This window comes from Pinus tabuliformis, chromosome 7 (genome assembly GCF_031772625.1).
Source record: "Pinus tabuliformis cultivar Carrire ecotype Pingquan chromosome 7, CPIR1, whole genome shotgun sequence".
Taxonomy (NCBI): domain Eukaryota; kingdom Viridiplantae; phylum Streptophyta; class Pinopsida; order Pinales; family Pinaceae; genus Pinus; species Pinus tabuliformis.
Window position 1 is genome coordinate 1,666,715,518 of NC_142293.1, and position 12,827 is coordinate 1,666,728,344.

Sequence of the window (12,827 nt, forward strand, 5' to 3'; positions counted from 1 at the left end):
GCATATGTTTTGACACCTAGGTACTATCATCCATCATGGCTTTCAAAACCAGCACCTGGGGGGGGAAGCAGGAAAAAACCACACCAAGATAAAGAGGTTCACGAAAAATATATGGCTGCATTGAGTAGATTAATCCCTGATAATGAGGAGGCTGCATTGGTACGGAGACAGCTAAGCAACTATACGCTCAACACTGGTCCATTTGGGAGCATGCATTCAATTGAAGATCGAGAGCATTTTTCTGCTCTTGAGTGGTGGAACATGCATGGAGGGCCTACTCCAGTTCTACAGAGTTTGGCATTGCGGGTGCTATCACAGGTGGTAAACACTTCTTCTGCAGAGAGGTGTTGGAGCTCTTATTCTTTCATCCACAGTGTTAAAAGGAACAGGTTGAGTTTAGACCGGGCAGAGAGCTTGGTTTATGTTCATTACAACTTGCGATTGTTGTCCCATTACTGTGAAGATGCAAAGTCTAATAAAGACTTGTTGATTTGGGACAAGCATCCAGAGGAGCCCAATTTGGAGGATGGAGTGTTGCAACTAGAGCAATTAGAGGATGCTCTCCTGGTATGTCCATTATGGTATACCGTATGAATTTTCCAATTTTCCCTTATAAAGCATTTCTCTAATTCATGTTTTTAATTTTTTTGTTAACTAGTGTTTTTTTTTTTTGCATGAATTTTTTGAGCGATTCTAGGATGATGATGACCGTGTTGATATGCCACCACCCCCACCCCCATCTGGTCCTAGGTTCCATGGTTCAACACCAACAGCAGGGGGTTCTTCTTCATCAGTTCCAGTGCCACGACTTACACAGGGACCATCTTCTTCATTGCCACCACGTGGAGGCACGCCATCACGTTCTATTCGTGGTGGAAGGAGGAGAGATTAGTAGATATATTCACAATCTACTTCTTTTTGTCATAGTCTATAGATTACTCATTAGACTTGTAGACTTGTGAATTTGAATTTTGAACCTTTTTGGCTTGGCGGTGACCAAGTGACATATTTTGTAAACATTATTATTTGAATTTTGGACATGACAAATGTTGACAGTTGCTCACTTGCTAGATAAATCATAATATGCTTAAATGTTTTATGTTTTATAATATGCTTAAAAATTTGATGTATGTTTGTAATAGCTAGAATATAGATGATTGTTGTACATACTAGTAACTACAATGGAATTATGGATGCCATATCTATCTTGATTTATGCAAAAATATGCATGTTTTCATGTCTTCTACAATTAATTTGGTATTTGGGATGTTTGTTTTGAGTATAAATGCAAAAAAATATATAAAAATATATATATATAGCAGACGCTTCCGCGGACGCTTCGCTCCCTAGATTTTTGGAAAATGACGCTTCCGCGCTTCGCGCTTCCGCTTCGCTCCCGCTTCGTGCAACACTGAGAAGAACCCATGGATCTGATAGATTCTCATCCACATGAGCCTTCCTCTTCTAGGAAGAGGCCTTCATGGCTTAGGGGGATACTTGATGATGCTAAAGGACATGCTGCACCCTGAGGAACTTTCCATCAAAGTAAGAAACTTAACAGGTATCAGGGATACCTGACCATCATGAGCACGATCATACAAAATGAACCTTCATCATTCTCAGATGTCATCAAGCATTAACTATGGAAGGATGCTATGACCATAGAATATGAGTCTATTATGGAGAATGAACAAGACAATTGTTACTTCAAAATGGCTTTACAAGATAAAGCATGCAGCAAATGGAAGTATGGAAAAGTATAAGGTTCATTTTGTTGCTCGTGGTTTATCCCAGAAGGGAGGTATAGACTATGATATTTGCACCTGTTGCCAGATATACGACCATCCGCTTGATCATAGCCCTTGTGGCTTCATAAGGATGGAACCTACATCAGATGGATGTTAAGACCGCATTCTTGCATGGTTCTATCAAAGAAGAGGTCTATGTGGAGCAACCTGAAGGATTTGAGATTTATGATTGAAAATCTCATGTATGCAGGTTGAAGAAGGCTCTCTATGGGCTGAAGCAAGCACCCCGAGCATTGTATGAGAGGATCGATAGCTACTTGATGAAGTTGGGATTCACTAGGAGTGACGCTGATCCTAACCTTTACTTTAAGGTTGAAGATGACAAGCCTCTCATACTGGTGTTGTATGTGGATGACCTCTTTCTAACAGGTGCAAACCCTCTCCTTCACAAATGTAAGAGGGAGATGGCTTCTGAATTTGAAATGAAGGACCAAGGACTTGAAGTGTGGCAGAAGCCAAGGGAAATTTTCCTATCTCAAGGAAAATATGTGGTAAATATATTGGAAAGATTCGGTATGATGGACTGCAAGCCTGTGACTACCTCCAAGATCTTAACTTTTAGAAGTCATATGGTAGTGATGTCGGACCAGACTTGGGAAATGCCTCGGAGTTTCAAAAACTCATTCGCATTGATGTTCTTGGTGAACCTTCGTCCGAACATATGTTTTGCAGTTAGCATTGTGAGCTCATATTTGGTTGAGCCTCACTAGATTGATGCCAGGAATCTTCTGAGATGTCTTCAGGACACAATCTCTCATGGATTAAGATACACTGCCGGAGATGTGAGACTACTTGGATATACTGATGTTGATTGGGCAGGCAGTATGGTGGACCGTAAGAGCACTTCCGGGTACTGTTTCACCTTGGGATCTGCTTCGATATCCTGGATGAGCAGGAAGCAGAAGTCGGTGGCTTTGAGCACCGCCGAAGCAGGATATATGTTGCTAGCATAACCTCGTGTGAGGCAGTCTAGTTGCGAAAGCTCTTCAGTGAGCTGTTTGGATTTACATTGGATACCACTGTGATTCTCTGTAACAACCAGAGGTGGGATTCGATTATTGAGGAATCCCGTATTCGTCAATTGCTCCAGCAGATAGACATCATCTGGGATATGATAAGTCGATGAGCAAGGAAGCTCCATCACATTAAGATGATGTACAGGTTGATACACCTTGTCAAAGCCCCGAGGAAAGATCTAATCTGTGATTTTCCCAAACGACTTGGAGTCGGTAAGAAACCCTTGTACAAGGGTCCTGCATGTTGCATACATTGAGCTCTGGGAGCTCTGAGGGCTTGCGGTTAATATTGGAGCAACATACGACCACAGGGTGACTCACCCTCCCCTGGTGGTGCACACTGGAACAAGATGATTCGCTCTCTTGTGGGACAAGATGATTCGCTCTCTTGTGGAACAGGATGATTCGCTCTCCTGTGTAGCAGGATGATTAGTTCTCCTATGAGGCCTGGATTGATGTGTTCTCCATGGCGATTGTAGCAGGATTGATGAGTTCTCCTGTGAGGCCTAGATTGATGTGTTCTCCATGGCGACCTGGATTGATGTGTTCTCCATGGCAATTGTAGCAGGATTGATGTGTTCTCCTGTGAGGCCTGGATTGATGTGTTCTCCATGGCAATTGTAGCAGGATTGATGTGTTCTCCTGTGAGGACAGGATTGATTAGTTGTCCTGTCGAGGCATCCTACCCATGCAGTCTGGGACTCATGGGAAGTACCTCTCATCGGATCAATGAGCAGGGAAATGAAGTTAGGGACCATAGTAGTACCGATGGACGCATCATTGTAACTACCGTACTCCCTACGCTAGGATGACCTCCATTGATCTGGAATCAATGATACTGGTCTGGGACCAGTGGTAGGAGTTGTACCATACTATGACGCTAACTTCGGGTCGGTTGAGACTGGTCTAGGACCAGTGGTACATACTCTGAGACTGACTTTGAGTCAGTGGAGGATGATATTGGTCTGGGACCATTGGAGTTGTACTCACTATGACGCTGACTTTGGGTTGGTTGAGACTGATCTGGGACCAGTGGTACATACTCTGAGACTGACTTTGAGTCAGTATGATTCATCCTCGATCATTTCTTCTTCTTCATAATTCGGACAAAAGCAGAGTAGAACAGAACAATGCAAGGGCAGAGCAGAACAGAACAAAACAGTACAGATCAGTGCAGGGCAGAACAAAACAAAGCAGAACAAGCAAAATAGAGCAGAGCAAGGCAAGGGTCAGGCTGTACAAGGCAGTGCATTTGATGGATGAATAGTAACGACCGATAGACAGATTGCAGATGAAGTTCTCCATGGTTGAGAGGGAGTGTTAAAATTGGCAACCAGGGCAAAACTTCATGTGGGTCATCTTATTCATGGCTAATAATATTTTTATTAGATTCCTCTCATCGAGAGGTGTAAGATTGATATAAAGATCATCCAATTCCGATAAGTATTCATGGAGATATGAATTTATTTTGATTATGGAATTATTATCAAGCCGACCTACAACTCATGTAGGCTCAGAAGCCCAACAGTGGCATCTATTCACCCACCAACGTTGTGTATAAATATAAGAGGACTTTTCCTCATTTAGACTCACTCATCTCATCACATCTCTCTCTCTCTATTGCGCAGATATGAGTCTCTTCTCTACTGCGCTGAAATGGGTCTCTCTCTCTCACACATGTGAAGCCGGAAACTGCTGAAACTGAAGCTGCAATTGCAGAAGTAAAGATTGACTTGCGTGGCCTAGAAGATCTCATCTTTGGAACTGTGTTGTAGGTTCATCTGAACCTCCTTTGAAAGCTGCAACTTTTGGTGGTGGAATGAAATCAATCCGACGAACGGTTTGCAAGATATCGACTGCCCTAGTTTGAAGCCGGAAACTGTTGAAACTGAAGCTGCAACTGCAGAAGTAAAGATTGACTTGCGTGGCCTAGAAGATCTCCTCTTTGAAACTGCGCTGTAGGTTCATCTGAACCTCCTTTGAAAGTTGCAACTTTTGGTGGTGGAATGAAGTCAATCCGACGAACGGTTTGCAAGATATCGACTGCCCTAGTTTGAAGCCGGAAACTGCTGAAATTGAAGCTGCAACTGCAGAAGTAAAGATTGACTTGCGTGGCCTAGAAGATCTCCTCTTTGGAACTGCGTTGTAGGTTCATCTGAACCTCCTTTGAAAGCCGCAACTTTTGGTGGTGGAATGAAGTCAATCCGACGAACGGTTTGCAAGATATCGACTGCCCTAGTTTGAAGCTGGAAACTGTTGAAACTGAAGCTGCAACTGCAGAAGTAAAGATTGACCTGCGTGGCCTAGAAGATCTCCTCATCTGAACTGCGATGTAGGTTCATCTGAACCTCCTCTGGAAGCCGAAACTTTTGGTGGTGGAATGAAGTCAATCCGACTGTCGGTTTGTGAGATATGGTCTGCCCTAGTTTGATAATGAAGCCGCTAATGCTGATGCTACTGATCTAGGGTTTGCTACTGCTGATATGAATCAGATTTATTGTACTATTTCTCTCTGCTGAATTATTGAAGATAAAAGAAGATTTGATCAAAGGGTTTCCCCACACATTGTGAGGTTTGTCCCTGGCTAGCCGCCACATCTTGTGTCTCTTGTCTTGGCTTGTTTTATGTCGATCGTTTAATGTTCTATCTGCACTTTACTTTATGTACATGTGATTACTAATCGGTGGAATATAATAAGAAAAAGAAGTAAACTGTTATAAGCATAGAACATACCATAACTTAACGGTATATTTCATAAAATATAAATCCGAAGCATTTGAGTGTTTTAAGAATCTTAAAGCTCTTGTAGAAAATGAAAAGGATTCTCAGATTAAATGTCTTAGAATGGATAGAGGGGGAGAATTCACATCAAAAGAATTTGATGAATTCTATAAAGTACATGGAATCGAAAGAGAACTCTCTGCTGCCAGAACACCCAAGCAAAACGGGGTAGTTGAAAGAAGAAATCAAACAGTTCAAGAAATGGCAAGAACAATGTTAATAGCAGCTGACTTGCAGCCAAAATTCTGGAGAGAAGTAGTTGGGACAGTTGTTTATACCTTGAACCGAACTCAACTAAGACCAAATAATGAGAAGACTCCTTATGAATTATGGAAAGGAAGACCTGCTTCAGTAAAATACTTCAAGATTTTTGGAAGCAAGTGCTTCATAAAAATCAATGATGGCTCACCAAGAAAATTTGATTCTCGAGTTGACGAAGGGATATTCCTTGGATATTCTACATGGAGCAAAGCCTACAAGTGCTATAATAATCGACTACGGAAAATAGTGGAAAGCATTGATGTGATTATTGATGAAGACCTTCCAAAAAAAGAAATTGAAGATCATGAAGTTGACCCTCTCATTGAAGAAGAACCTGAAAAAGAGGAAAAAGATCAAGAAAAACACAAGGAAAAAGAACCATCTCAAACCCCTTCAAAGATGAAGTTTCTCCAAAAACATCACCCAGAAGAGCAGATTATTGGCAAAATAGATGAAGGGATGCAAACCTGAAGAAGGATGACAAGTACACTAAAGAAAAATGATGTTGCTCTCCTATCTATGATAGGACCAGAAACATTTACTCAAGCAAGGATCCTATTTGGGTAAAAGCCATGGAAGGAGAAATGTCTCAAATCGAGAAGAATGAGACATGGGAGCTGGTACCTCGTCCAAAGGATAAAAATATAATTGGAACCAAGTGGGTGTTCAAAAAAAAAATGAATGAAGATGGACAAATCATCTAAAATAAGACAAGGCTTGTTTGTAAAGGTTATTCACAAATTGAAGGAATCGACTTTGAAGAAACCTTTGCACCAGTAGCTCGTGTGGAAGCTATAAGGATGTTCTTGGCATTTTCTTGCTCAAAAGGATTTAAAATCTATCAAATGGACATAAAATCAGCATTTATGAATGGGGAACTCAAGGAAGAAGTCTACATGGAGCAACTAGAAGGGTTTAATCTAGCATAAGGAAAAGACTTTGTTTGTAAGTTGAAAAAGGCATTATATGGGTTGAAACAAGCTCCTAGAGCTTGGTACGTAAGATTGGATCACTATCTACCACAACAAGGCTTCAAGAAGGGGGTGGCAGGAAGTAATCTCTACATAAAGATGGATGAGGATAAGTTACTAGTCACTCTTGTCTATGTTGATGATTTGATTTTTGCTAGTAATAATGATGAGATGAGCCATGAGTTTGCTCAAAATATGTCAAAAGAGTTCGAGATGTCGATGATAGGAGAGTTGTCTTACTTCCTTGGACTACAAGTATCTCAAACCATGGCAAGCATGTTCATATCTCAAGCAAAATATCTTAAGACATGCTTAAAAGATATGGAATGGAAGACTGTGCACCCATGAACACACCTATGACCACAGATTGCAAATCAAGCAAAGAAGATGACTCTCCTTCGATAGATGCAACTCATTACAGGTCAATAATTGGAGCCCTCCTATACTTAACTGCTATGAGACCTGACATTATGCAAGCAGTAGGAATGGTGGGAAGATTTCAATCAGCTCCTAAATAATCCCATTTGTTGGATGTAAAAAGAATTCTCAAATACTTGAAAGGAACTCCTGATTTTGGTCTTTGGTACCCTAAGAGCTCAACTCTTACTGTGACTACATACACCGATGTTGATTGGGCCAAAAGTGTCGGATGATCGAAAAAGTACTAATGGAACTGCATTCTTCCTAGGAGATTGTCTAGTATCTTGGCTCAGCAAAAAACAAACATCCATATCACTATCTACAGTGGAAGCCGAGTATATAGCTGTTGCAGATTGTTGTACTCAAATATTATGGATGAAGGAAGCTCTGAAAGATGTCAACATAGGTACAAATCAACCAATCACCATCTATTGTGATAACATGAGTGCTATCAGTCTCAGCAAAAATCCAGTGATGCACTCAAAGACCAAACATATACCAATCAAGTATCATTTCCTTCGTGAACAAGTAGCTGAACAAAACATCATCTGGGAATATATCAATACTAAGGAGCAAATAGCTGATATTTTCACAAAACCTCTTCCTTGAGAAGCATTTGAACATCTTCGCCAAAAGATGGGGGTTATTTCTCTAGCATCACATTAAGTTGATTCATAAAGATGTTGCATGACAGGGGGAGCAGTTCGACAGGGGGAGTCCTTGTGCACTCCTTTGCCATTGATGTAAAAAGGGGGAGAGAAGAAGAATATGGCCATCAATGACAAAGGGGGAGATTGTTAATCTAGGTTGTCATTGATGTCAATATAGCAGTGTTTGTAATGGCAAATTCTCTGATACATGATTTCTCATTGATGCCCATTGATCATAATGCTCATAGTGATGAAAGCTTGATATATGATGATATGATGAGATGGAGGACCCAACTGGATTGAATATATATATATATATATACAGACAGAATAGAAGCAGTAGATCCGTGAAGCAACAGGAGCAAGAAGCCAAAGAGAAAGATGAAAGAGTTTATGGAAAGCCATCAAAGAATAAATTCATCGGAGCAAGAGAAGCAGGTTATCGCATATGCCCAAGGGTAAGTGTTATCGAAAGAACAAAGAGCAACAGCGATAACAGAGGAGTAAATAAGAAAACTATTGGAAGAGCGGAAGAGTGAAGAGAAGTCACAGAAGCAACAGCTATCGGAAGAGCAGGGGTAGGAAAGTACGGACTCCCTTGATCGTGAATGAAGTCCCGCACTCAATCCTAGCCGTCGATCTCATAGTCAATCCTTAGATCACGGTCAACTGCGGGGGTTAAGGCCATTTTTAATCCATGTGCCAGTCAAAGTCCCGCAAACCATCAATTGCGATAAGGCTGTGAACCCGACGGATTTATTAACAACTATTTAATGTAATATCGCATCCGCAATCTCGCAAGTTTCAAAGGGATGTTAAAACCTCTGATTGCGATAGATTTGTGGACCTGATGGATTCATTAAAAACAGTTCATTGAATATCGCATCCGCTCCATTGGAAGACAGAGCATGTGCACACTTGTAAAACCTCTGATTTTTTATGAAGTTGCGATTGCAGGATTAAAGGTGATGATGTGGCATGTGGGACCTCTATGTGGAGAAGAAGGACAGTTCACAACTCATGAACGTGAATTAGTATAAGAAAGGAAGCCAAAGGTCGAGTGAACGGTAGAAAGAAAGCCGAAGGTCAAGTGAGCACAGAGGAAGCCGAACAGCTAGCGGAAGATGAAGGTAAAAATATTCGGTTGATTGGGTTAATCTTTAAAAAGGCTCAGACCTGTTATAAATAAATTGATGGAAGAAGTACAGAACACAGTTTTTTGAAGAACAGTTTTGTGAAAGGAAATAAAGTTTCAACTGTCATCGTTTGAAGGGAGCAGTAGACAACACCAGCATTGAAGTGATTGTGAGTTTGTTTCTTGGAAGTAAGATATCGCGACAATAAGAAGCAGTCACTCCCGAAACAGTTACCGCAACAGTAAGAACAGAGGGTTGAAAAAAAAAACACAGAGAATTGTTTTTATTGTGCAGACATTGAGGCTTAGTGCAACTTATCAAAGATATCTTGTTGAAAAACATCAGCAGATCTTGGAGACATTATTGGAGATCATGATGGCTATTTGAAATCATCATAAGGTAACGTTGCAGACTCTGTGTGGGCAATATGAAGAATTGTGAAGACTCCTTCATATGAAGACAAGTTGTCATTGATGTAGCAGTGAAGCTGTAGATTGACAGAACACAGTGAAGAAGATTTTGAGAGCAGTGTAATACAATCAAAACATTTCTTGACAAAGCAAAACTATAGGGTCGGAGCCCTTGGGGTTGGTGCCTCAGAATTGGAAGGATTGGTGTCCTTGGAGTTGGTGCTCCTAAACACAAGGTTGGTGCCTTGAGAAGATAGGGTTGGAACCCTAGAGATTGGAGCCTCACAAAAGACCAAGTTGGTGCTTGGCAACAGATTCGAGCCTTATATATATTGTACCTGATTTATTGTAAAGATTATATTAGTAAAAGCATTTATTCCTATTGTTCATTTTGTGTTCTAAATATAAATAATTTAACTGAAACAAAAAAACAAAAACAAAAACAAAAAAACAATTGAAAAGAAATACTGATTCACCCCCCCTCTCAATATTTCCAACAATAGCTTCTTAGTCCTCCACCCACCTTATCCAGGTTCTTCTATCGTTGACCTCACCATCATTGACTCCATTGCCTAGTTGAGAGAAGACACTAGACTAGCTTGAGGTAGTCATTTAAGCTTCTTCTTTTTCTCTTAAATTCATGGTAACTAGGGTTAGGGTTACCTTAGATCTACATTTAATAGCAATTATTGTTAATTTTTTATGCCCTATCAAAAGGGATTTAATAAATGTAAATAGACAAAATCTAGCATTTATTGCATGCTTTCACCCCAAAATTAGTGTTGATGTCTTGATTTTAATTGCTTCCATATGCATTTTCATCCATTTAAAACAATTGTTTACTTAACCCTAGCTTGCTTTCTTCATAGCCTTTGCTCCTTTGTTGATACTATCACTCATAGCATATTTTCTCAAGTTGGTATATGCCATTGTGTGCCCTAAATTTGCATATCATACAAACCCTAACTTATAGCAACTTTCTTCAAAGTCATAAAGGTCTTACGAAATTGTTCTTGAACTCTAGGCAACTCTTATCTCAGCCTCTCAAGGCTTGGCCAATACCTTTTACTTCAATTATTATACCTTGCATCACTATTGAACCCTCCTTATTTGAATACCTTGCTCGTGATCACTAGTAGGGAAAGCTACCTTGCGGAGATAACATCCACCGCTAAATAGCTAGAGAGAAGCCACTAAGGTGATAGTGGTGGCTGATCTTTTATTGCCATAAGACCTAGGTTGCCTACTCAGGCTTTGCACGAGGCCTAGTAGATTTTGTGGTAACCCAGTGCCTCACATGTTTGATTCAATTGTAATGCTTATGCAATTTGAGATGAGCACTTTCAAAAAAGAAAAGATAATAACAAATCATCATCATCTCATCAAAAGTAAATGTTGTTGGATGCATAAAACCTATTTCCAATACCCAACAATACTAACATGTGAAGATTGATGATCTCACTTGCGTCTGTGAAGAGTTCAGTTTCTTGTGTTTAAGGAGTTAGGTTTTTAGCTAGAGCTCTGCAACCTCACGGATGTACAGGCCCCTGCCGCCGCCATCTCTGAAACTTACAGGAACAACCCAGGCTTTGCAAGGCCAGAGGCCGGTCTACGAGTGACACACCTCGATGGCTGCGCCTGCAGGAGGGGAAGGCTCTGCCTCCCCTCCCTCGAATGATACCTTCAGCGGAATAGAAAAAAATGCGCCGCCGCCCCCTCCTGAAACCAATCGCGAGAAAAAGAATAGGAAAACTCATGAGTACGAAATCCCTGCAGACAAGGTGGCAGCCACGGATTCGGACACAGAACAGGCTCCAGAAGGCTCTGCGTCACAGCCAAAGGCGACTTCGGCTACCTGCATTCCCAAATCGACAGAGCGCATCAAGATCGAACTGCCCAGTCACAGGATCAATGGAGAAATACAGTACATGCAAGACCACGCTCTGATAGGCAAATTCTTGGGATTCTGGCCGACAGAACGTGCCCTGAATGGCTGGATAGCATCCAAATGGAAACCCAAGGGACAGGTGACACTGCAATTAGGACCAAAGGGCTTTTTTACAGCCATATTTAACTGTCTGGAAGATAAGACCAAGGTATTCGAAGGCGGCCCTTATTTTTTCAACTCCTCTGGGCTTTATCTCACAGAATGGAAGCCCCGTTTTGACCCAAACAAGGAGGACTTCAGCTGGGCTCCGGTTTGGATCAGAATGTATGGTCTACCAGTGGAATATTGGAAGGAGGACACACTTACAGACATTGGCAACAGACTAGGAACCTTCATCAAAGTAGCGGAAGAGACAAAGAAGCGCAAGTTTACCTCATATGCCAGGATCTGCGTCAAAATGCACCTGACCAAGACTTTAGCGGAATCGGTAAGTCTCCTTCACGAAGACTTTGAATGGGAACAAACTTTAGATTATGAGCATATTCCCTTTCGTTGCCGTAAGTGTCATGCCCATGGGCATTTATTTAGAGACTGCCCTCTAAATCAATCCTCCAAAGCTCATCCTTCTGAACCTCAAACAGATGCTGAAGGCTTCATCTCAATACCCAACCGCCGTAGACATCCTAAAAAGCATCAAGGAACCCATGAAACCCCCTTCCGTATTGACGCCAAGAACATGTTCTCGCCTCTTGCCAACCAGTATCCACACAACAGCGAGACTCTGCACTCCAACCCCCAACCCTCTTCCTCCCAGGCTCCCATTGCAAATACTTTAGCAGCTAAAATCAGCTCTGAGCGCTCATCCCAATCTCTTCCAGAAGATAGCCCTAAGGATGATTCGATGCCTGCTGACCCTTTGGAAGGTAAAGGGAAAGCTCATATAGATTCTAAGCATCCGGAATCTGATATGGACATGGATGCAGCTATAGCTCTAAGTCTACATACCTTAACCGAAGAGGAGGAACAGAATACACCCAGCAACATGGATCAGGATCCGGAGAACATTATCATAGAAGGCATAGACATTTTAAAACTTGAAACAGCTTGTAAGCAAAAAGAATACAACTCCATTCCTCCATGGCAAATTGAACGACTGGAAGGAGTCTTAACCAAAGTTCAGCACAACAAACATCTAGGTATACAAGGTGGAAGTCCATGGGACGCAAAGAAGATTCTCAAAGAAAACAAAAAGAGAGGGCGCAAGACGGACTTGCAAAGAACCATTGCTGTAGGAGAATTGCTTGTGGAATCAGGGCGATTCCCTAAGCTGACAAGGTTCTACAAACCCGCATCACATTTACCATGAAGCTAGTCTCATGGAATGTAAGAGGACTAAACAGTCCCTCAAAAAGTAGGATGATCAAAAACTTGATTCAGAAAGAAAAACCGTCGCTAGTTTTTCTTCAAGAAACAAAAAAAAGCACAA

General features: G+C 41.4%; 2 protein-coding genes across 2 annotated transcripts in view; one reads left to right on the forward strand and one right to left on the reverse strand.

Moving 5' to 3' along the window:
- The window catches only part of LOC149254848 (Cox19 family protein (CHCH motif)), a 155,033-nt gene that overhangs the window by 29,842 nt on the left and 112,364 nt on the right, over window positions 1-12,827 (reverse strand). The window lies entirely within an intron of this gene.
- On the forward strand, window positions 229-1,151 carry LOC149254849 (uncharacterized). Its single transcript, XM_089457134.1, has 2 exons — window positions 229-567; window positions 698-1,151. The coding sequence occupies exons 1-2, from the start codon at window positions 262-264 to the stop codon at window positions 890-892; spliced, it is 501 nt and encodes a 166-aa protein (XP_089313260.1). The 5' UTR covers window positions 229-261; the 3' UTR covers window positions 893-1,151.

Excerpts from the sequence above, each read along its gene's own strand:
- LOC149254849 (XM_089457134.1), top strand. The coding sequence starts at position 262 with ATGCATGGAGGGCCTACTCCAGTTCTACAGAGTTTGGCATTGCGGGTG. Across the intron at positions 568-697 it reads AATTAGAGGATGCTCTCCTG|GATGATGATGACCGTGTTGA; the intron begins GTATGTCCATTA and ends GAGCGATTCTAG.